This window comes from Syngnathus leptorhynchus, chromosome 13, assembly GCF_054491065.1.
Source record: "Syngnathus leptorhynchus isolate UIUO chromosome 13, UIUO_Slep, whole genome shotgun sequence".
Classification (NCBI taxonomy): domain Eukaryota; kingdom Metazoa; phylum Chordata; class Actinopteri; order Syngnathiformes; family Syngnathidae; genus Syngnathus; species Syngnathus leptorhynchus.
This window is the reverse complement of record NC_141207.1, coordinates 6261845-6286555: the sequence shown is the minus strand read 5'-3', so window position 1 is coordinate 6286555 and position 24711 is coordinate 6261845. Positions and strand designations below refer to the sequence as shown.

Here is a 24711-nt window from a genome sequence, read left to right as displayed (position 1 = left end):
TACATCTAGAGAGGGTCTTCACTTGAAGATGGATAGACCAAAGTCTTGCCTCTTTTATTTCCGTAGCTTGTTGTTGACATTCCTTATGACCTTTGACATACTTTTGAGAGACAATAGAACACAGCAAAACTTTGAAAGTAAAAGTTATCAGATCAGTAGTGAGTTCTAACGGCAATTTGAGAGAAGACTGGATTCTGATTAGCGAAGCTTTTGGGAATGGGACAAGTGTTTTTTGATGATGCAATTTATTGTTGATGAAAGCTTCCAAGACGTAATAAATCAACATAATTAGTGTTGAGATTTTAGAAGATGAAAAAAAATTGCTTTAATTCGTTTCAAGTTTACGAGTAAAAAAGTTAGCTTACAAAAAAAACCCCGACAATCATCAATTCATTATTTCTTTTGCAGAATTTGAGACACAAATATGCTGGGAAAACTTTTTTTTTTGTAACCCTGCCAAAAGACAAACTCCATGACTCAACAGCCTGACAAAACAGCGGATCGGGACAAACATAGCCTCCTTGGCAGATATAGAATTTAGAGGCAGCAAACACGTGTTTCCACATTTAACATCAGAACCCTGCCAGAAAATGTAGGAGGAAACAGCAGCAAGTGTCACCGCATGATATGTGCATGAAGGTCATGGAATAGGACTGCGAGTAGGTGAGCAATGGAATTGAACTCCATTTCTCTGTACAAAGCAAGAAGTCACAAAGTCATGCCCGGGCTAGTTGAGCCATAAAAAAAAGAGGAACATTACGTAATGGTTTGATTATCTCCCGGAAGATGGTTCCAAAGGGCTCTGCAATAACTGCATGAGCTAGAAAAGAAAGCATTGCTTTAAAAGAAATCAAAAGCTTAACTCAATCACAGATGCATTTTTTTTGTGGTTTGCAGCACAAATCAGTTTTTTTTAAACAAACAAACAAACAAACAAACAAACAAACCAAAACATCTCTTTACTTCGTATAATTGAGACATTTCATTTATTTTTATTCTTTTTTATTTTAATAGAAGGTGCCTGCTTTCCTTGTAAACACTAGCGCAAGCATCTAATGAGTAAATTCTCAGTGGGGTGCCTCTAGTGGTACATCAAATAATCACTTGTATCAATTTTTCATATTTGCTTTTGATATTTCAAAGCTGCTTGATTTTAATTGTTCAAAATAAGCAGCTTCTATTACATTAAGGTTCTCAAATACGATTCCTTAATTCTGATATATAAATTGTATGGCATTTTGAAATATGTCCTCACTCAATAAAGGTTGGAAAATAAATGTAAACTTTGCATCTACTTCCACTTCCACATCTCATAAATATAAAATATGTTGTTTCGATGATCATTTCAGCATCATAAATGCACTCAGATCAGTGCAGCATTGTCCTGGCCAGAAAATCCTACAAGCGCAAAACCTCAGGAGATAGCTTTCCTTCCAAACGTAAGGTCAGCAGGTCGACTGTGGTGTGAAATATTCATTGAATCACGTCCATGAGGAAGCAGATTCACTACAGCACAATTTACAGCAAAGGATGTCTCGCTTCCTCAGGGAATCCTGCCGCTAGCTAGCTAGCTAAAGTCAAGGCAAAAAAAAAACAAAACCATGCATAATAACTCCTTTGTTAGCTTAGCTGTCAATGATGACTCGCTATGACATTTGACAGCGAGCTCCTTTTTGCCATCCGAGCATCACAGATATGTAAAATGAAGGTCAAACGATAACAGGCCTCTAATTGAAAGTTGGGATACAAAATATGCTAACGAGCCTTTTGGAGCCTCTGGGGGGAAAAAAAACAACAACATGGCATTGAGATGTAGAGATGCAGAGACCCAAATGCCATTCATTAGCCGAAATGCCAGTCTGACAACTGCGGTGCGCTCTTAAGACCTCTCAGGTGCGTTACTTTGATGGGAGAATTCCCAGCCCGTCATCTGGAATATCCCAAAAAAAATCCTTTAGATCATTTAGTTTTTATCTAGTTTGGATACGTCCATAGTTTGCGCATGTTTAAAATATGTTCAAATAATATTACGTGGCTATTTTTATCAACATCTTGCTATTTTTTTTGGTGCAAAAGTTGCTGCATACATAAATATGAACCAAAAAATATCTTTCACCAACTAGGTAGCATAGCGGGAAGATCAGTACAAGCAGCCAATGCGATGGGATCATTTGCATCAACTCTCATGTGAGTTGGCCTCAACATCAAGGCTGAGCAACTTCTCTGATATGCGTGATGTCACACGCGGTAAGAGTCGGCGCCCACGTGCTATCAGAAAGTCACAAAGTGTCTGGAAGAAGAAAAAGTTGAAAGGTATTGATGAAGGGGGTGGGACAAGGAGACTGGAAGGTTTTTTTTTTTTTTTTTTTCCTCCCACATGACCCAAAATGCTCTGTTTTGATTGATAACATGTTTTCAGAAAATTGCTGCTGCACATGCATTGTTATTTTGTTTATTGGCACTTTTTGAGCGTTGACCTATGGTGAACTCATCATCACAATGGTAATGACGCACAAACACAACAAGAGCGTTTTGCCTTTAAAACAAGACAAGCACATCCCTGCTGTGCATTGAGCTGTTTTGTTGCATTGACTTGGGCCACGCCATTCAAGGTTGTCCCCTTCCATTGACTGTCTACAAAATAGTGCAATTTTTTTTTTTTTTTACTCTTCACAATCTATCGAATGGGTCATATTATGTCCTCAAGAGCAAGTTGGCAGAAGCCTCATTTTTTTTTTTTTTGTTCTCACGTGAGACATTGTTAAAAACAAAGGTAACCTAGCAACGGGAATCATATTTTGTTATTCTGCTTTGTGGGATATTTGTGGATTCTTCAAGTGGGGGGTCATTGCCATTAAAGAAAAATGATTTTTCTTCAAGCCTTTATACAGTAAATAAAATAATAAATGAATAAATCATCTTGTTTGCATTATTTATTGATTTATTTATTGGTTGATTTATTTATTTATCTATTTATTTATTTATTTATTATGTGTATGCAAGTCGTATCATTCAAAATATTCTTTTTTAATACCTGGTCACCATTGCACACTGTAGCAATGCCTCTTTCTCCCTCCCTCAAGAGACCACAGTGGTTTTTTTGTGCTCCCCAGTTTTTCTCAAGTCTTTTCATGAATTGATGAGTCACTATACGACCTGGTTCCGCCATGGAGGAATGACTTTTTGGCCTGTAATTGGCTTCTGTCAGTCGGGAGCTTGTGCTGCAGTTTCACATCGCTACATTTCAAAGCAAAGTTCACTTGATGAGACTTTCATGCTCTGCACCCAATTTCATTGGTCTACCAATGAATTCCCACTCGACCTTTTTCCCGATGTTTCTACAGATATGGAAGAACTTCTAAAGCTTGATACAGCATGCAGTGGGGTTTCCCCTCATGTCAATTGATATTCCCAAGCACGAGTTAGGGCTAATCTTCGTATTACATGTCTTGCTCAACCAAGATTAAATGAAAAGAAGTGTAACAAAGGAAGAGATAAGACAACATCCTTAAAAATGGTTTTAGACTCTTGAAGAGGATGTCAAGTCCAACATTTTTTTTTTACGATAATATGTTCTGTGTACCCCTACACATCTAAACACAGAATTCTGATTAATATTCCACTTGTGGAAGATAAATGAAGTCGCAAAATCTACCAATTTTTATCCATTTTAAGGGGGCGGCCATTTTGTAATTTGCTGTTGACTGAAAATGACATCACAGTTGCTTAAGACTCTGCTAATCACGCTCATCTGACCAAAACTTTATTTTGTTTATTGTTTTGACTGTCTTGTAATGTTTGTTACACACCCTTGGCACGGCCACAAACATTTACTCTAACTGTCATCCCTAATTAATGTAATCCCCAAATCTGATTTACAAATTACACAAATGCCACCGACTACATTAATCTTGATTAAAACCGGTCCCAGTTTTTAAATGTGGGACGCTGGCGTAAATGCATTTGTGTTTATATGGTGGGAAAACATTTAACAAACCCAGCGGGACACTCCTGGAATAAATACAATGACATCTCATGCTGTGGCAAATCTGGCAGTGAGTGACAGCAACACAACTGGGTGGATTACCGGCAAGGATGGCTGCCAAACAAAATGGCTGTTCCAATTGCGGTCTGCTTGTTTGGTCTCTCGTTGATGCAGATGGTGCTCCTGCACGTGAACAAAATCTACAAGTGACTTGTTGACAAAATTGGACAAAAAATTGCAATCAGTAGCAACTCAGGAACCCAATTAATTCCTTGATTGAAATCCGACATCATTATTTTATGCCTCTGCATCTTTTCATTGATGTATTTATTTCCAATTGGTTGGACTTATCGACCTCCAAGTTTTTTTTAAATGAACAAAGACAAAACAACAAATTATGAATTTAATAAATAAAATAAAATGCATTCACACTTTTATATGATGGTAAATACATAATTTTTACTCCAATACATTTTCATTGTTTTCAATGAACATCATTTGAACAGTTATTTACTAATAATTTATTTGGGTTGCCAGTCATAATGGCAGTCTAACCCTAACCCTAACCCTAACCCTAACCCTAAACCCAAGGAAACTATAAGTATGATGTGACAAAAATGAGTTTGACATTGTGGTCTCGAGAAGAACGGAACATTGCTGCCCTCTAGTGGTTTGAACCCGTAAGTAAACGTTTAACTATTTTATTCAGTCTAATCTCACAGTTGACCTTACTTTGTTGGAAAAGGAGACAAATTAGACGAGTGATAATAAAGTTGCTGCTCCATAAGGAATACATTTGTTGTGCTAGCATGATGTATAATGTAACATTATAGTCAAATTATCCAATCAAATTGTTCATTTACAACAGTCTAACATTCTCTGTATTAATTTACAGAAATAGTTGTCCATAGAGTGGATGAATATTGTAACAATTCCATTTCCAGCCATGGAATATGCATATCATTTACATAATAAGAAGGAGAAAACAATCTTGCGTCTGCGGGTGTTCATCTTCGGATCACGTTAATGTCACATGAACAGCAGCAGTCCAGTGTGTGACATTTATGGGAAATTGTGTTTGGGAGAAAACAAAACGCTAACCTGGACGAGACGACAACAATGGACCGCCTGCTGACCGTTTATCTCTTGTTGTTGCAAAACAACGGTCACAGTTAGTGATAACATTTGTTCGGAAGAGAAAATTAAGCTGCAAGATGCCAAAATTGCTTTCTTAGATCCGATAACTCCATTTAAGAATGTTACATGCCTTTGTTTGATGTTAAACAAGGATTCAAAAAAAAAAAAAAGATAATGATATGACATTAAATATTAAATATTCACCAAGATTTGGATTTGATAGGGCACTAAAAAAGGCAATTCAATTTAAATGTGAATGTAAACAAACAGCTATAGTCTAAATAAAACAAAACAATGTAAAGAAAAGGCGTTCTATACTCACTAGCGCCATCTACTGTAATGGATGAGGCAATGCTCCAATTGCCCCAATGGGAATGAATGAAAAAAGTTCATCCTTTTTAACATAAAGCGACAAAGTGGAACGTTTTTTTTTTTTTCTCCTTTTGGGCTGCCATGACATGACTGTGAACCTTTGAGATGAGCGCGAGTTGTTCAGCGTTGCAAAACATGCCCGCTCAACTGTGAGGTGACATCCGAGAAAATGAGGCTGCGATGCCGTGACGCCTCATCCCACCAGAGACACCTTTATGCACTACTGACTTATAATGCTGATGAGATGTGAGACAAGTCTGAAGAGAGGAGCAACCGATTACTCCACCTCCGTTAGGTATACCATGCACGTTAGCTTCATTGAAAGTTTTCAATCGTAGATATCAAACTCAAGGCCCGGGGGCCATATTTGGATCCAATGCTGGGTTAATTATTTGACCCAATTTGAGTGACTTTAAGGTTTTAAGAGTGAAGTCAGTTATCATGAATGGATGTCATGTTGAATCTTTTTCCTCATTTACTGACATCCATTGTTGTGGCATTTGCAGATAATCGATACAGGGAGTTGTTACTATTGATTACGATATAGAATCATTTGACAAATGAGGCAGCTTGTGTCAGCGCGCAGATCAACATGTGCACATAAATGCATGCGATGCAAAATGACAATCTTAGGGCAACCCCCCCCCCAACACTTAAGTCTTCCCGGGTTTAGGAAATCGACCCCGGCTTATTTTCACTGGCAGTCCAGGCTGGTTAACAAACAAGCAAGAATAAAACGGCAGCTACTGAAATTGTATGTAACTTTTTTTTAGTTGGATCGCTCCAATAGTGTGACCTTTATTGATTTCTTGTCTACGCCTTGGGCCCGGCAAAGCACTAATGACATTGGTCAATAAAAACCATGAGGTGGAAGTTCTTTCCCCCCCCCCCCCCCAAGCACCCCCTGACCACTTCCCTAAAAATAGTCGAAGACGGCGAGACCATTGACAGCTCGGTGCTCTCGTTCAACTGGAGGGCCTTGGCTGGCTTTCGACACATGTAAAACGGGCCGACATGCTGAGCCGTCCGCTTTGGAGCATTTCACTTTCAAGCGGGCCCAGCCAGCTCCCATTCAGAAAAGAGGCCTGACACATCCGAGCGAGTAGCTTTGCCTTCTTTAATCGATACGTTCGGAACACGGCGGGGCGGGCACCAAATAAAGCTAGCAAATCGTTTGCGTCTGGCGTCTCTGGGAATGTGCTGCTTAAAGGAATTCCTATTTAAAGGAAAGACATTTACAATTGAACGGCACCCCCGCCACTTCTCAACCAAGACCACCACTTGCGTATTGACTTTACTGTCAATGTCCGCCTGCTGACGTCTTTCTACGGTTGGTTCGATGGAGCAGAAAAGCAAACTACATTCGTCAAACTGAGACGTTGCGCTTTATAGGACAACTTTGGGATATTAGTAGGGCAACTTTATATGACTAGAGAGGAAAAACTATGCACTGGTATCTCTCTCTCTCTCTCTCTCTCTCTCTCTCTCTCTCTCCCTCCCTCCCTCCCTCCCTCCCTCCATCCATCCATCCATCTATCTATCTATCTATCTATCTATCTATCTATCTATCTATCTATCTATCTATCTATCTATCTATCTATCTATCTATCTATCTATCTATCTATCTATCTATCTATCTATCTATCTATCTATCTATCTATCTATCTATCTATCTATCTATCTATCTATCTATCTATCTATCTATCTATCTATCTATCTATCTATCTATCTATCTATCTATCTATCTATCTATCTATCTATCTATCTATCTATCTATCTATCTATCTATCTATCTATCTATCTGTCCACTGAACTGTAGTAAGAGCTATGACCACTGGGTGTCGCTCAAGAGCGTGTAATATCGTGAAAGTGCGCATCTCTTCCACCATTCTGCTCTTCTGTGCCTTCTTCTGTATGTGTGCCCATGTGTGCGTGTTTGTGCCCGAGAAAGTCAGCCAGGTTTCCAGCTGAGTGGGCTCTCTCTCTCTCTCTCTCTCTCTCTCTCTCTCTCTCTCTCTCTCTCTCTCTCTCTCTCTCTCTCTCTCTCTCTCTTTTTTTTTTTTCTTTCTCTTTCTCTCTCCCAGTGCGTGCGCGCTTGTGCGTGTGTCTATGTGTGTGTGTTATCATTATTATCCACTCTGCTCCCAGCTCGAGAATGGGCAGATTCACTCAGACTGAAACAAGAAGGCAGAATCCTCCTCCTCCTCCTCCTCCTCTTCCTCCTCCTCCTCCTCCTCAGCAGCATCCCGCTCCACACTCCTCCAGCCTGCTCCTCAGCGGACCGAGCCCAGCACCACTGCTCCTGCTCCCGCACCACCAGTCCCAGTACCACCACCAGTACGTCCAGATCCCACTGCCCAAACCCATGAACGGCTCGGAACCCATTTCACTTCATCCGGAGAGCGGCGCCATGAAGGACCAGGATGCCATTAAGCTGTTTATCGGGCAGATTCCGCGCAACTTGGAGGAGAAGGACCTGAAGCCCCTCTTTGAACAGTTTGGGAAGATCCACGAACTGACAGTTCTCAAGGACCGCTACACCGGCATGCATAAAGGTACCGTGAGCGACTCTCCAGCGAATTGTCTTCTTAAAAGCAAATTTCTGCTACTTTTTTATACATTTTCATTTTGGGTGAGATGTTTGACTTTCGTCACGTGACGCTATAGTTCAGCAACGTTTGCACGCACCTTCTTCCCGGCTGCACGATGATTTCATATCTTTTATATCCTTTAGAGAGCGATGAGTGGTGTTATTTTATTGCCCCCCCCCCCTTTTTTTTCAACCCCTTTTGAACACGCTCTTAAGTGGGGCAGAGGCGCTTGGAAAAGATACATTTTTAAAGAGCCAGTGCCATCTTTTCATCATTTATTCATCCATTTGCGTTCTTTAACATCATTGACCCCCCCCCCCCCCCCCCATATAGTGGAGCTGCTAAAATCAGTTCCGAGGCATATAACATGTAGAGAGGGGTGCCCTCCCCACCCCTCAAAGTGTGACAACATGACTGATGTCACAGCAGAAAATGCCCCCCCCCCCCCCCCCCCCACCACTGATGGGGTGTAAATCCACGTTGCTCTGCACTGTACACACTTGACAACTTCCACCGTCCGTAATGAAGTTGGTTACCACGGCTTTACCGTGTAAATCACCAAAGGAGGGGGGGGGGGGGGATTTGAGTGTGGCTGGGGGGTTCATTTCTTTAAAAGACTTCAACCCCTTTTGCAGTCCATCACTGCATAGTGGATGTCATCTTCACCATCCTCATCATCATCATTTTTTTTTCTTTTTCGAGAGACCTTTACTTGTACAAAGCATTTAAAAATAATAATACAGAACAGCATTACTGGTACTTGTCAATTAAAAGTGAAAATTAAAATAATAATAATAATGAGACAAATTGCTCCCACGTAATCAACGCTTATGATCGTTGTCATCTTCAATACTTGTAAACAACAATCAGTACACTTTTAATCAGCTGTGATACTATTTAGGCACTTTGGTAGGTGCTGCTGTTTTGGTGAGCAACTGAGTTCAAATGAGCAGTGAAACTCGCATCAACTGAGATTTCTCAGTGATCACAAAAAAAAAACAGTAGTACATACTAATGTTGACCTCAAAAGGAATTTCCAAAAAATAATAATCTTCTTACTTCACACACAGTAACTTTTATTGGTTTGTTTCTCATGTTCTCATTCGATTGGTGGTGGGCACTAAAATCCAAAGCAAAAGCAAAACGGTAGCAGACAACACTCCCCGGGCCTTCTATCTCATTAAGTTCTTAGATGACACGAGGACCTCGCTCTCCATTTGCTATTCCACGCACAAGCACTCACACACTTTTCATTTATTCATTCATCGTGGTGTGATTGCGCACTGGCGTGTGTGCAAACACGTACAGAAGTGTCATTGCCCCGCGTTGCGTAATGATTGCACTATTTAGCTGTCGAGTGATTGTGGCTCCATTGCTAGCGAACTTCAGCTTCTTAAGTGTGATTGGATGGAGAGGAGAGGAAATGGTGTTTTGAAAAGCAAACCGCTGAAGGGTTGGACACAATGTATGGATAGAACGATATGTTGTGTTGATTGTGTTGTTTTCTACACTCCTACTTATGTATAGTTTTTGAAAGACAACTTGGTGTTTCCAAGATAGCAGGACCATATAATCGCTACAAATTGGTCAAAATGTTACAGCAAGTCAGCCATTTTGGTTGGAAGCAACATTTTTAGACTCGGATCACTTTCAGAGGACCAACAAAAACCAGATTGAGACCAGAGATTTGGTCAGATTGCTCCAAAAATTCAACCCGGTGCTAAATGTGAGTGGAACATGTAATCAAAAATTCCACTTTTAATAACCCTGTAAACATACATTTTACACAAATTTGCCACATTTGAATGATTAAAAAAAAAAAAATGAATCAACACGAGTTGCTCGCCGGCAAGCCTGTTAGCTTGTGTGACCATTAGCTTGTGTGCTAACAGCAATCCAGGTCTTTACTAGGTCAGCATTCTGGTGGCAGGCTCATCATCCGTCCCCCCCAAAAAATAACCACACTAAGCTCTTCTGTAAACTGTGGCAAGTGTGGTTAACTGTCCTTCTAAATGCAAATCAAAGTGACTTTCTATTCCGTTACAGGCTAATTAGGTTTGTGTAAGCAACTTAACAACAATTCCTATCAAAATTAACGATACACAATCAATCTTTTATGTCGTTGTCCAGCTCTTACATAATATTTTTGCGTCGTAAATGATGGTATTATGCAAAATGGATTACATGATATGGATCCTGATGGAAATAACAATTCTCCCCCTCACAAGGACACACTCACAAAACACACACACAGACACACACACACACACACACACACACACACACACACACACACACACACACACACACACACACACACACACACACACACACACACACACACACACACACACACACACACACACACATGCACTAGCATCAGCAATTTGCAGTTGTTCTGCACTTCTGATTGCAATTTGGTCCAACTTGTCCTTTTGTCTGTGATTTCCTCGCATGTATTTTGCCCGTGGTAATCCGCGAGGGAGAACACGGAATTAGTTTGTAAAGCGCGATAATAATGCATGGCCATAATAAGTTGACTCGGGAGGATTAGCAAAATGTGCATTGTCTGAAGCGGCGCTCCCTTGGGTGTTCAGCCGGTTGCCTCCCTAAACAGTGGCTGCCTCTGCCAATTAAATATTCCGTCTAGTCTGCCTCCTCCGATGATTAATTCTGCCCGCGACGTCCGAGGCCTGCCAATTATCGTTGCCCGATTGGTATTAATAGGTAAAGGGTTTCCTCATGTAGAATACATCATAGACAGAAAAAAAAACTCCTTTTGGCTGCAATTATAATTGTCGGAATGTTGTTGATGTGGACATACTAAATGCAGGAGATTAATTACGATAAACATCTTTGCGAGATATAATTTACACGTATGGACAAGCAGGCATGGTGTGATGGGTTGAAAAAGAAATAAACGCGCTTGTAGCTGGACAGTCAGGGAGAATATAAGGGAAGGCAAGCTAGCTTGGTAGCTTGGACAGACAGACAAACAAAAAGATTCAAAAGTGACGGTATCAATATTAGACAACAATGGCCGTGCTTGTTTTCATGCATTGAGGAAAGCTAGCAGATTGCCTTAGATCGCTGTCAAGCTGGATCATATGAAATCATAGAATAATCTAATGAAATATTTATTGGAGTTTTTATTTCGTCCTCCTCCAAGCCAGTGCAGTGGATAGTAGTGTTTCTCTGTGGGCTGCCACTCCCGATAAAACAAACAAAAATAAACAATGAGGGATATAAAGGGGAATGAAAAATATGCATGTTGATATGGAATTGAATTTAATGTAGAAATTCAAGTTTGATATGGCTCGCATGGTATGACGAGGATATCTCAGGGAGTCTGCAAAACAATATATCTATTTATACATCCCAAAGTTTAAAAAAAAATGCTGAGATAGATGAATTATTTGTTGCCTACGGGCGACGGTGGAAATATGGGAACAAAATCCTGGAAAAATTGGAAAATACCCAAAAGTCAACTATCTGGCTTGGCCCCTGGCAGGTCCAAGCACATTTCAGTGGGGGTAGCAGTGCCCCCCGCGGCCACCCTCTAGCGCCGACAGTGCGTGCAGATCTCCCCAAGCCCGAACAATAATACCAAATAGTAGCTGACTCTGCCACAAACTGTCCCAGATCTCCTTTGATGTAATTCCACTCCAATACTGTAGGTGGCGGTAAAGTGCCAATCAAATGGCGCATATCTAAAAGCTTTTAAGAATGAAATGTAATGTTGTAATTCAAACATTATCTTTCTTTCTCATTATATATTTGTATCGCTATAGTAGAACGTATAAAGTTCTAGTTCCTTGTTCAGTTTTTATTAAGGCCTTTCTGGTCTTTGCCATCACTGAGCCACAGTCTCTTCAAATCATCTTTAAATGCTTGAAACTTTTGTGGCAAATGTTTTGACAACAAACTGCAAAGTGTTTCGATGTTGGAGATTAAAACATAATGGTGTCTTGTCTTTAAACATTTGCAAATAACTTGCCTGTAAATATTTGGCACTGGCAACATGTTCAATAATGAATTTTCTCCGACTCATTCATCAGTGTCTCGTGTCACTTGGGCTCATCTCTGCGCATCCCCCCCCCCTCCCTTTTTTTTTTTTTTTTTTTAAATTCAGCTCATTTGATGTATTTTTTATGCGACAATCGCGTGCAAAACTGGAGAGCATTTAGACTCATTTCTCTGCGTGTGTCTTTTTGTCATTTACAGTGTGGTGAGCAGTGCGTGAAAAATAACCTTCTGCAATGTTTTCACAGTGTCTTATTAAAAGGACAGCAAATTAATTCCGCCATAGAGGATGCCGGGTCGTCTTATTTTTGGCGGTTCACTTATCTCATCTGAAGGTGGACTTGGCAGAAGCGCGTCGCATTCTCATTCACGCTCAAAGGTCACCGCTGTTTTCTTTCGTCGACACAGAAGGGAAGCCTGTCTGTTTTGCATGGTTGGCCTATCAGAGAGGACCATTGCCTTCAGAGCGAGAGGAGGATGAAATAGGGGAGGAGGTGGGGTGCATTTCCAGAACAGCGTGAGCTCTTTAATGTCATGTCGGAGCCTGGCTTGATTCATTTCGGAAGATGAAGCAACTAGGAAGAGTGGGGGATGATTTTTAAATGCAATGCTTGGTGTTGTACTTTAAAGTCTTGCAATGAAAAAAATCTCTAACCTGCTGGTTTTAAAAAATTGGATGCATGGATGTTTATGTTTGCTTCGTTGTCCATAGATTCGGATGAGGTCTTACATCCTGGTCATTGGTTTCCTGGATGATTTTTTTTTCCTACTTCCTGTAAAACACCTGATTCTAGTGATCTGGTCATTTGAATCTGGTGTGTTGCAACATGGAGACAGAGAAAACATCCAGGAAACCGCACTCGGAGGACTAGGAGACCTCAAGTTTAGGTTTTATTTTTCAAATAGTGTATTTTGCAGCTTCTTGCCATTGCAGGCAATTACTTAGTTCTTTCCTTCCATTGAAAAATACAGGTAAGGTGTTTTTTTTTTTTTGCTTCTGTAGTTAGCTACACAAAAGAAAAAGCAATGTTACTCTATAGCTATGTTAACAAAGCTATAAATTATGGCTTTTTTTTTTTTCTTTTACATATGAGAGAAGATGGAGGCTCATTCCAGTCATGAAAATGACTTCTGAAAATGAAAAGCTCCCGCGCTACACTGTGCAGCTATGAATAGAAATTGTGTGGTAGTTCTAAAAAAAAAAAAAAAAAAAGGGTTAAGCTGCTGTCCCAGCTCTGCCGGCATGACATCACTGATTGGCTTCCAGCTTTTCCCAAACTGCTCTCTTACACTATCCATCCATCCAACCAAGCATCCATCCATCCATCCATCCATCCGCCCCAGTAATTGGCAAATCAGTGTTTATTTTGAGCTCGCTCTTGTTTGAATGCGAAATATATGTCAATGCAATTAGCACCCTGAATTCTGCTTGTTAGAGCGACCATTCGTGCTAATTAGAAGCGCTCTTCAGCTCAATGATGAAATGAGACAAAACTTTTTTTTTTTTTAGCAATACAGTCAGGAGGATCAGTGGCTTTACCCCTCTTTCCTCTTTGTCACAAGTCTTATTACTTCCCTTTCCCACATGTCTATACAATCTTTGAAGCGTTGTCTTTAAAAGGTAGCTTTCAATTTGCTGAATCAAAGCCACCGAGCACCTGATCCGATTGTTAGCAGACAGCTTGACGCCCGCCGGTCATCCACGATCGCACCTCCTCTGCTCTGATCAATCGATCCTACCTTGGAGGTTTAAACGGCTCATAGGCGGCGAGCATCGGCAGGAGCGTCACATCTAATAAACCTACCTGGCAACTGAATACACTGCTAGTTCACTAACTTTTATTTGCTGTCAACGCTGTGGTGATATTTTTCTTGATATTTTTTAATCCAATATTTCTAGAATCGATTAGTCTTGATAATTAGTCGAAGAATCGATTATCGGATCATATTTTATTTGCCAACTGAATACACTGCTAGTTCACTCACTTTTATTTGCTGTAAACGCTGTGGTGATATTTTTCTTGGTATTTTTAATCGAATCGATTAGTCGATGAATCGAATATCGGATCATATTTTATTTGCCGTTAAAGTGTAATACCCATTTACTGTTTACTATGTATTGTTTAGTGATTAAAAACAAGACAGCTCTGGATAATATTTTACTGGGGAACAGCAAGAGTTCTAGCTCATACTCATTTTTGATTGAAATAAGGAAAGATTGTAGGGCAGTTTTTTCTTTTGTTAAAAAAAAGACTGTAGATTGTTCGTATCATTGTATTTATTTTGATTGTGCACCAGGCTGCTTATTGCGAATACTTGGCAAGGAAGCCTCCTCTTACCGTAAAGGTATGACACATCTTTCGGAAATCCCTTGCCAGGGTTGGAGGGCGGTACAGTGTATTGATTTGTGTGTTTAAAAAAAAAAAAACCCCAACCCTGTTCGTTTTCAGGAAAGGAGTGACACGTCAGGGCTGTACAACTTGGCAGGTTCACTCTCTTTGGCCTCCCAGAAGTAAAACAGCAGGAGGCGCTAAGTGGCAACCTCCACATTATTTACAGCTCTGTGAAAGTCCATCCATTAACGGTGTCAATTAGTTTCCTCATCAGGGATGCGGGTGGCGGGATTTATTTATAGTTCTAGCGCTGACTTTTATAGCAAAAAGGAGGATAGTGCAGCAGGAAAAGGTTAGATTTGAAGAGCGCAGAGCGGACATTTCCCAACATGCTTTAAGGCCAACGGAGTCACCTATTGAAAAGAATTCTGGCCCACATGGGGATGGATGCCCACTTTAATCTGTCATGTCGCCTCCCACAGAGGCGCCAACCCTTGGACAACTTTATTAGGAGCCTGTTGGAAATGGAATCCGGCCATCCTGTTATGTTGTTATCCCCGCAGTGTATAGTCTTAAGTACGGGGAGAATTACTCCCCGCCTTGTCGTGTCAGTTCATCCTTCTATTTTATGACGGCTTCTTTAGCCCACTATTGATCCTTCTCGGAGCGAACGCCGAGCATCTCAAAAAGAATTTATTGCCTTTGTCAGCCTTATTAGGCCACGCACGCTTCACCCCAACACGTGTATGGCGTGTAAGTACACGACACAGGCGTTCCTTTGGGATGCGCCGCCTATGGATCTGCTTGACTGCTCGGTGGAGGCAAGTGGAGTCCATGTGAGTGAGGAGCAACAAATCAATGATCCGGGTCTCCTGCTCACGGGGGTCAGAGAGGATAGCAGGGAGGGTCCCCGCCGTTATTGCTGTATTGGATGTTGCTCGGAATTGAGAATACAGTTCTGAGAGATCCATTATTGCCTTTGTGAGGTATAATTTTCTGCCGTTTCCTTTTTTTCCCACCATCTTATGTAGTGACAGTATTTTAGTATAGAACATAATGTACAGATCTCATTAGAGTGGTTCACACACAGAACCTTTTGGTGCTTATGGGTTTGCTTAGTGTGGGAGGATTATGTTTTAAGGCAAATTATGATGTCGCCCACCTATGTAGCAAATTGGGTCAAATTTGATGGTGAATCAATCAATCTGGTGCTAGTCCCTCTGATAGGAAAATAATTGGCAACAAGGAAGTACTGTTGAAGTGATGATCTCACCTGAGAGACAAAGATCTTTGTATGTCAGGGAGCAGTTAAGTTTAGACTGGGTTGTAAGATTTGTAATTGCATGTAGATGCTGCGAGATGGTGTCAAAGTACTACTTTTGTCGAAATGAAAACCCCCTCAATTCACCCCTTGGCGTCGAGATGGTGTAAAACTTTTATTGCTGCTGAATGCTGACTAAGTAAAATGTCTGGACTTTTTTTTTTTTTTTTAAACCAAATCATCTAAAGCAATTTATTTTTAATGGAAACGGGGTGCCACCTGTTGTCCCACAGCATGAAGACATTATCTGTTATAGCAGAGCACACTATTTGAGTAACTTGGAGCATTCCATGACTGTGGATCCCGCCATTCCCATTTATGAATTCCAACTGTAGCTCAAGGTGAGGGTTGACGTGGAGGGGGCAGTGAAAGGAGAAATGTGGGAGGATTTGGAAAGATGAGCAGCTCGGGCGTGATTGACGACGGCCCGATGGAAGGATGCGGTTGGCTTTGCGATGAGGAGGACTGAGCAACCCCCCCGCTCCCGTCCACCTCCATTTAAGGTGGCTGTCTGACTTAATTAAGGTTTACAGGTTACGCTAGGCTACTGCTTATATTACGCCGCTCATTACAAGGCCATTAGGCTCGGGCAGAGAAAATATTGTTGTCAGAACCATGATGACTCAAAGCATTTTATTATACCTCCTCCCAACTCCTTCTTTTCCGAGTATCTGAATGACGTTCTTGGGAACGGATTGGGAATCTTTATTTTTTCCAGGGTAAGGGGGTACTTTGAGGAGCTTCTCAGAGACCACACTGATTACCCCCCTCATGGTCAATTTGTGCCTCTGAGCCTCCCGCCCAGCCAATGATACAGGTCATAATCACATTGTATCAGTGCTGATGTGTGTTTTGGGTTCACCCCCCACATCTCTCCATCTCCCCCAGGCCACCCCCCCCCCCTCACATGAAGAGGGGCGTCATGGGAGTAAATGAAGTAACCAAGTAATCTAGTCCCACTGATAGCACTCAAAAGATGTGCGAGGGCAACTAGCCGGACTTTTTCTGCTACCTTCACACTTTCCCCCAGCGAGGAAATGGCTTTCAGTGCGAGGGAGGAAAAAGTGCACTTTCCCCTCCCCCCCCATTACTTCTGAGGACGAAGGAAACGGACAAAGAAGTGAGAGAAATCAACTCAGAGAACTGCAGTCTATATAATTGATGTCCACACCTTTGTATTGATCCAGAAGTCATTTTTTTTTCTTCATGGACATACAATGCAAATGTCAGTAACAGCAAGAGAGGAGAGTTCGCACCGGGCTTGTCGCAAAGTCGTATGGTACCTTTGACTTTTTTTTCTCCAGGTGCTAAAAGTGTGACGCCAATCCTCTGCTTCTCCCCCCCCCCCCCCTCCATCGTCTCGCTCACTTCTTCACATTTTAATTACACGGCAATTCAACACAGTGGAAATGAAGCGACTCGGCCCTATTTCCCAGTACACATTTGAAAATATATCATTAGGAAATGGGTGGCGGAGCGCGTTGGGAAAGAAAAAAAAAAAAGGAACAAGATAGATTTGGCAGCCACAAAGAGAAAGTAGAAGAGGTATTTCTTTCTCTTTGGAGGTGAAATCAATGTGACAGATAAGGCTGCTTAAAGGTTTCCATCAGATGACGTACAGGATCATCTCTTCACAATAGGAAGGCTTCCCCCATTGCTTTGTCAGCAGGCTGCTTTTATTTCTTGGTGCTGTTTCCAACTATTTCATCATTCCGCACAATTGGTATGCAAAGCAACGCTGGCAATTTGCGCCTGTTTGGTTTCCCAATTATGCAGTCGTTAAAGCACTCCCGCCTGTGGCCCGCAAATTCTTATCAAGCTATATGTTAAAAGCAACGCGTGTAAACAGAGTTTAACCGAGAAGGTTGTAATGTTTGCGATGGAACACGCAGTCGCAATATCTGACACTATTGCAACAATACATCAGCTTTTTGGATACATTTGGATGTTGAAATGAGATCCAAAATGGATCAAACCGCCTTCGGGGTGTCAGAAAATATGATGTACGCTAACCCGTGTGAACCCCATTAATAGAACACAAGCAAATCTATTTATTCAGACAGTGGCGGGGAAAATGATTGCCGCAATACTCCATCTGCTTTCTCTTCATCCCTCGTCTCTTCTCTGACGGATGTTGCCTGGATGTGTACGCTTCGCACCCGAGTGCGGCGGCTATTAGCGAATGTGTGCAAAGTCTTTTTTTTTTTTAAACATCACCTATCTTGCTGTGAACTAGATATTCGTCACCTTTTTTGCTGACATGTTCCTTTTGGGCCTTACTCATGTCGCCAAGTGTAACATGAGAAAGCTTTATAGCTCAGACTTGGATATGTGGCTTTTAATATTTATTTAGCCTTTGGGGAAAAAAAAACCTTAAATACTTAAGTCATTTTTGAAAAACAAGAAAAAAACAACAAATTTAACAAAGAAGAGTTCAAGAATCTCAATTAAACCCTTTGGAGTGACTTGGCCATGAGTGACTCAGAATCAACACAAATATAAAATTTCAATATATCATATGTATTTCGTGATCGCTATCACGCGTGCTACAATTGTAACAGTTTGCACAACAATGAGTGGAACAACCAAAGGGACATTCAACCATCACTGGCACATCCCCAATTTTGGCCTCTGTGTCTCTACCGAGTGCTCTTGTTTGATATCTGCTTTTATTCCTATAACGAAGGCGGTGTGCCTATTTTTACAGGTTGTGCGTTCCTCACCTACTGCGCCCGAGAGTCCGCCATCAAAGCCCAGAATGCCCTCCACGAACAGAAAACACTGCCAGGGGTAAGTGCTGCACTATACGTGCGTCTCGCTCGTCGTAAAAAAAAGATGTGAGATGATGGAAAAACACGGAAAAGCAATTCAATCAGCGTCTTTATACTCTGAAGGCACAGTTGTACTGCGTCTTGCTCTCTGCATTGATTGGACTTGGGCTGCCTCATACTTTGACCTTATTAATCTTGCTTGTACTTCTTGCAGATTAATCCACCAATAAAATATTTTTTTATATCAATAGAATTTGAATAGTTTAGCAATTTACATTTATGTATTTTTATTTTAACCACCATTCTGTAGAAAAATATTCCATTAAAAAATATTTCGGCCTGTCTATAAATAATGGAGAATTAATTTGATGTAAAATAATAATGATTGTAATGTTATCATGCAGCAAGTAGTGTGCTCCCCCTGACAGTGTCTCCTGCCGTTTAAATAATAATTTTTTTCACATTTTGCAGCGTTACCTTGATGACATATTTAGGTCGCTATGTTTTCAAACATATCTTTGCATGTTGCTTACACACACGTCACTTTGAGTGGACGTGACGTTCCTTCATGCCACTTGAGTGAGTAATAAAACCCTTTCCTTGTACGCTTTCAATCCTGCTTCATCACCTCTTGCGCTGATTCCCCTCAACCTCATATCTTCCCCTCCCCTTCCCTCCCTCCTCCAATCACCCAGCTCTTGCGTGTCATAGAAAAGCATCAAGCAGACATAGACTGTTAGCCTCACGTCCGAAGCTGCAGTTACCTCCCATGCGTGGATCGCTTGCCAAAAACGTCAAGCTTGGTCTTTTAAGCCCGATGCGTTCCGCTTAGATCTGTTTGCTGCAAATGTTGATTCCTGGTAGCGGTAAAAAAAAAAAAAAAAAGTACGCATGGGAACCTGCTGTGATCCAAACCACCCATGGTTGAGAATGCATTAATTCCTCATTCGCACAAATATTTAGTCGTGCATAATTTAGTACAAGAGGCTGCTACATGTGAGTGGATGTCTTTGTCTTTAGATCTTGGTGAAGCAGCATGTTGCTTATTGCCCAAGGTTATTTTTGTCAAATGTTCTACAGCCCGTGTCAACAATTAAATGTTTGTAGTCAGAAGGTGTCCGGAAAAAAACCAAACAACTTTGGCCTTCAAGCTTCCAGTCCTCTTGGCGGGTGTATAAAACTGCAGAGAAATAGTACGACCTCACCATAGTATTTGGCAAAAACCAGGCTTATCTCACCCACACATCCCGATACTTTTCCTCCTGCAAATCCTGGCGATCCAACGCCGACCTAATCTCGCTGCAGCATGCGTGTGCCACGTCACGCTGGATATAACGTGGCCGTGAGCGTCACGTTGAACGTTTTTGCTTCATGCAGTTTTTGCCGCTATGTACTTGACCTGGGTTGTGGGGTGCAGGAAGTGTAGGAGGTATCTTTATGGGAAACCAGCAATGAAGGGATTATGTTCTCACACACATGTGCTCCTGCTGTGTCAACATTCGAATCAGATCTTCTTCCTCTCAATTGTCAATTTTCTGTTTGTGTGTAGCCTTAAAAATGCTGGATTGAAAATAACTCAATTTTGGTTTTGGAAAAAAAAACAGCTAGGAGAATGTACTTGTACTTTACCTTCCGCCATTGGTACGAGCGAGTCCGTAATGGGATGAACAGAGGAGCGTGGCCTTGCGCCCCCGCCGCCGAGCTGTTCCGCGAAAAACCCGTTGAATTTCTTGCACCCGCGCAAACTATAAAAATGCACACTGGCGCCATCCATCTGCTTTTCAGGCTCATGAGCCAAGCTCGCCTGCATGTCGTCCGATCTGCTGCAAAAAACTGAATTATTCAATGGTACACTGTGTGAAGGTTGTATGAGGTAGTATGTTGGGATTGTGTGTTGTGTTGGGTGGGGGTGGGAGTAGAGCGGAGCGGTCAGCATGAAGCCAATTGGTGCTGGCAGGATGTTGAGGCCTTGTAGCTAGAGAGAGAACTCGTTAGAATCTCGCCTTTGGGAAGCAGGAGTCTGTGTGCTTGTGTCTTTGTGCGTTCCTAATCAGTAAAATGATTGCGGCAAAAGGGAAACCAGGCAAGGTCTTTCTTTTTTTCCTTCAAAAATGTATCTTTGAATAGCAGCCCTACATGTTTGTAATATAATGTCACTTTCTTAACCACAAAGTGCATTTTTAGTGCCGGAGCAGTTTCATTTTTCATAAGTGAGACTGAGATGTGTCTAGTTTCTTTAAATTTAAATATTACATCTTTTTCCAAGCAGACTAAAAACAGAGGAATGGAAAACTTGGTCCATAAAAGATCTTATATGGCAAAAAAATGAAAAAGTAAAGCTGTGACTACTTGGGCTTATTTGTTGATATACAAGGGAACCTTTTTTTTGAGTGCGTGGGTTGGCTGATGCTTTTATTTGATCTTATCTCTTTATTAATTTAATTTAATTTAATTTTTTTTGCCAGGTAATGTCATATAGAACAAATGACATTAGAAAGCTGACCTGACTGCAGACAGTCAACCAAAACCAAATCAAACCTCTACAATGTGATGTAGTTGCATAATAGCATTAAGTCCAGGATTGGACGTGGATTGGATGTGGATGAATTCAGTTCCTTATTTATTAATTTTTTTGCTTTCCCAAAAGAAAAAAAATGCATTCAATTGAGGACAACTTAAAAGTCAACCAGCATGGTGTTCTACTTTACAGGTTCCACTGTATTGCAAATAAAGTTGTAGCTGCGTTGTTACAAGCTGACCTATATTCAACTTTACTAGCCAGAGGGACACAGTGAGTTAGTGAAGAGAGCCACTGTTACATTTCCTCTCTTCTGTGCGTGATGTACGACTCTTCGAGGTGGTCCTCTATTGCGCTCGATGACAATAGTGACCAAAGTGTAAACGTTGGACGCCTGTGAAGATAATATGGCACATTAATGCAAAGGGTCGCTTGAAAAGTACGTCTGGATTTTTGGTGAGTCATGGCATGGTCGGAGAAAATCTGTGTGGCGGCGGTGCTTATTATGTAAATTTGTCAATTTCTCACACAGGCATTTTCCAAAATATGCTGCTCTGGTTATGTAATTTCCTACTTAGGCAATAACTGTTTATATAGAAAATAAACGGAAAAGTAAATTTGTCCGTATTATGTCCCCGATAAACTAAGATGCGCCACATTTGGCCGAGGGCTTTTTTTTTTTTTTTTTTTTTTTAAATAAACACACTCTCCACCCTCCCCACACATGAAGCCACTTCACAGTGAGAAGTGTGCTATTTTTTCCGAGGTACAGGTTAGCAAAAGGGGTTGAATTATTAATGTTTTATGGTATTTTTAGCCCGTTTAACCTATTTCTGGTTGTGGCTGGAGACTGTTCGCCCATCTGTCTGTGAGATTCCATCATGTGACACCGCCGCGATCTGGGTTACGGAGTGGAAACGGGCCCAGCGTGTGCTTTTTGGACGTGCACCTGCTCACCTGTAGGTGGATGGTGTAATCCCGAATGTGTCCAGTTTTTTTGTCACGGGGGATCCCAATACAGGTGGGGCGGGTTTTCTACACCGACTTGTTCAGGTGTGCCATTGCCCAAGGGGGTAAAATGAAAGAGGATTCCGAATATGCTTGATAAACTTCGGCCTTGAACGGCAGCTGGTGTGAGTGTCTTGCGGGCGGGTGTGTGTCCTTGTGTGCGGAGAAAAAGAGAAATGATTAGCCTACAAAACACACACGCAAACAGACAAGCCAGCAGATTAGCTGGCAGGCAAGCGGAACTCGGGGAACAAGCGACTTGACGCCATCATGAAGGAAACATAGACACTTACAATCACGTCGGGCATTCCGACTAATCAGAGCTGACATCTGACCTTGAGTTAAAAAAAAAAAGGAGGGGTGGGGGGTCACGTGGTCATGTTGACAGCTCGAAGTCGTATACCTTCCGAGCCAAAATAGCCGAGAGCCGCGGGCTCAGCATGCGTCGTCGATCTGAGCTTGACTGAAATGGCACACTTACTGTGCAACCAGAGGGGGCTCATTTGTAAGGCTGATGCGGGCGCCTGTCGAGGCTCCAAGGTGTGTGTGTGTGTGTGTGTCGGGGGTTTGCACAGCACGACAGCCAGCGATTGTCAGCAAAAATCAAGACTAATGAAATACAGTCCACATGGCTCCGGGGGGGGGGGAGAGGGGTGTGACTGACAGGAGGCGTGAGTGCAAAGAGCCGGAGGAAAAGCCTTCCGTCTTCAACTTCCAGCTCTTGTTCCCGACCCGGATAAGAGAAGCAGCATGAGGCATAGGGTGGAGGAGAGGGGACAATGTGAGGGTCCCCTGGGGGGGGGGGGATACAAGTGCGTGGGGAGCGCTATTGATGGGCCTGTTCATGTGGAAGTGGGTATTATCATTGCAGAGGAGGGCTGTCAGCAGCTCTCTTTCTCTCTCGCTCTCTCAGGAGTCAGTGTCAAGGCTGGCGTTGAAGGCTTCTGTCGAGATCTCCACGCTCCCTTTTGCTGCTTCAGCGCAGCATTCAACATTTCCAAAAGTTCCTCCCCCCCCCATTCATTTTTAGAAAATAGGTTTTTGCTCATGCAATCCCATTGTTTGTATGGACATGGCCTTAGAGCTTTGAAATAGGAAAGCAAGTCTTGTGCCAAGAGCTACAGCCCGAGGCTTTCAAACTATTCTCATCTTGAGAAGCCGCTGTCAATAATTCAGACTAAAACAACATTCTTCTAGGCAGCCAGGCTTACGTTTATATTTCAGTATATCAGACTTGATCAGACTTAGCTGTTCTTGATGCTTATCGGCATCAGGGAGACTAGAATTCTGCTTTTCTTTTAAATGATGTTGCCAGAAAAGCTTTAACGTCGTATTGGGGAAATTGATGAAGCTTACGTTTGGGAAATACCAATCAAGTGTGTCCATTTTTTTTTTTTTTTTGCACTTAGTTTTGGGTCGTACCGCCCGAACAGGATGAAGAGGTGAAATGAAAAAGATTCAAGCGGTGGATTAGAGAAGACGGAAGCAGAGAGAAAGAAATAGATGAAACATATTTGAATCAGTGAGTTGTGAAGATTCAAAAAAATGAGATGGAGACAGAGGGCCTCTTTGCTTCTTCGGGACATTTTTTTTTTTCTTCTCTCGCAACCTCTTCAATATGAATCGGGAGAAAAGTAGCACAGCTGCGCCATGTCTTTCGTAGAATCCCACGGTGAAGTCCAAAGACATCCCAGAGGTAATCATTATGTTGACAATGTGGCGGCTCGCAAGCTGAATAGCATTGGAAGGCTGATTGCGAAAAAAACGATTAAAATCACAGGGCGAGAATCGAATTAACCAAAGCAATCATGCCGCTTTTATCTTAGACATTTTTACACAAAAAATATTTTTGGGAAGAGAAAGATCTATAAAAATAATGACTTTTAATAATAAAATGTCAGAGCCAGCGAGAGTATATTTACTCAATGGCTTGGATATTTTATACGGAGTGAGAATGATTTCTAATACAGTGGGGCCTTCATAAAATCATACATCAAAGATGTCACGAATAGAATTTACAGAAATTGTTCCAGCCACTTCTTTCACGAGTTCAATGAATCATATGCTGCTCCTTCTGGTGTGCTGCCCTGGCCACCAGGGGGCAGTATAATAGACATGCGTATATAATTCTTTGCAGAAGATAAAAAATATATGCCTATGAATATTATTTTATCCATCTACAAATATACACTAAAATATAATATATATATTACTTGTCCTTTGGTGTCTACTATTTCCCATTTTTGCCACTTTTCAAATATTTCAGGTGTCATTTACAAGGCTGCTGCATTTCTTCGTAATGTTTGATTCATAATCCTATCAAACATATGACAGCATATATCATGTAGTTTATTTCATCTTCAAAAATATTGACCTTCAAGTATATATCAGAATGATTAAAGGGGGGGTTCAACTTGCCCGGGCCTGCTTTTATTGATTCTAATCCTGAAAGCATGCACTTGAGTGGCCCTCTTCCAAGTCCAGTCAGTCCGGCCTCCTGTTCTAACAACCTCTGTTATCCTGCCAACTCCTTCCAAATCTTCACCGGTCTGACCATTTGACAGGCTTAAAGGTACCCCGTGGACATGCGGGTAACGAGGAGAGAGGTCTGTAAAGCAAAAAAAAAAAAAGCCTCTGATAAGTGGACCCTGT

General features: G+C 41.6%; 1 protein-coding gene across 2 annotated transcripts in view; it reads left to right on the top strand.

The window, feature by feature from the left end:
- The first annotated feature begins 7634 nt into the window (after window positions 1-7634).
- celf5a (cugbp, Elav-like family member 5a) overlaps window positions 7635-24711 on the top strand; it is a 131546-nt gene continuing 114469 nt past the window's right edge. Inside the window, exons 1-2 of one of the 2 annotated variants that reach the window (XM_085927634.1) lie at window positions 7635-8049; window positions 18470-18552. In XM_085927634.1, the coding sequence (XP_085783760.1) occupies window positions 7650-8049; window positions 18470-18552 (483 nt within the window). In that variant the 5' untranslated portion in view covers window positions 7635-7649. The remainder of the gene's footprint in view (window positions 8050-18469; window positions 18553-24711) is intronic. The other variant, XM_085927635.1, reaches the window with a different exon arrangement.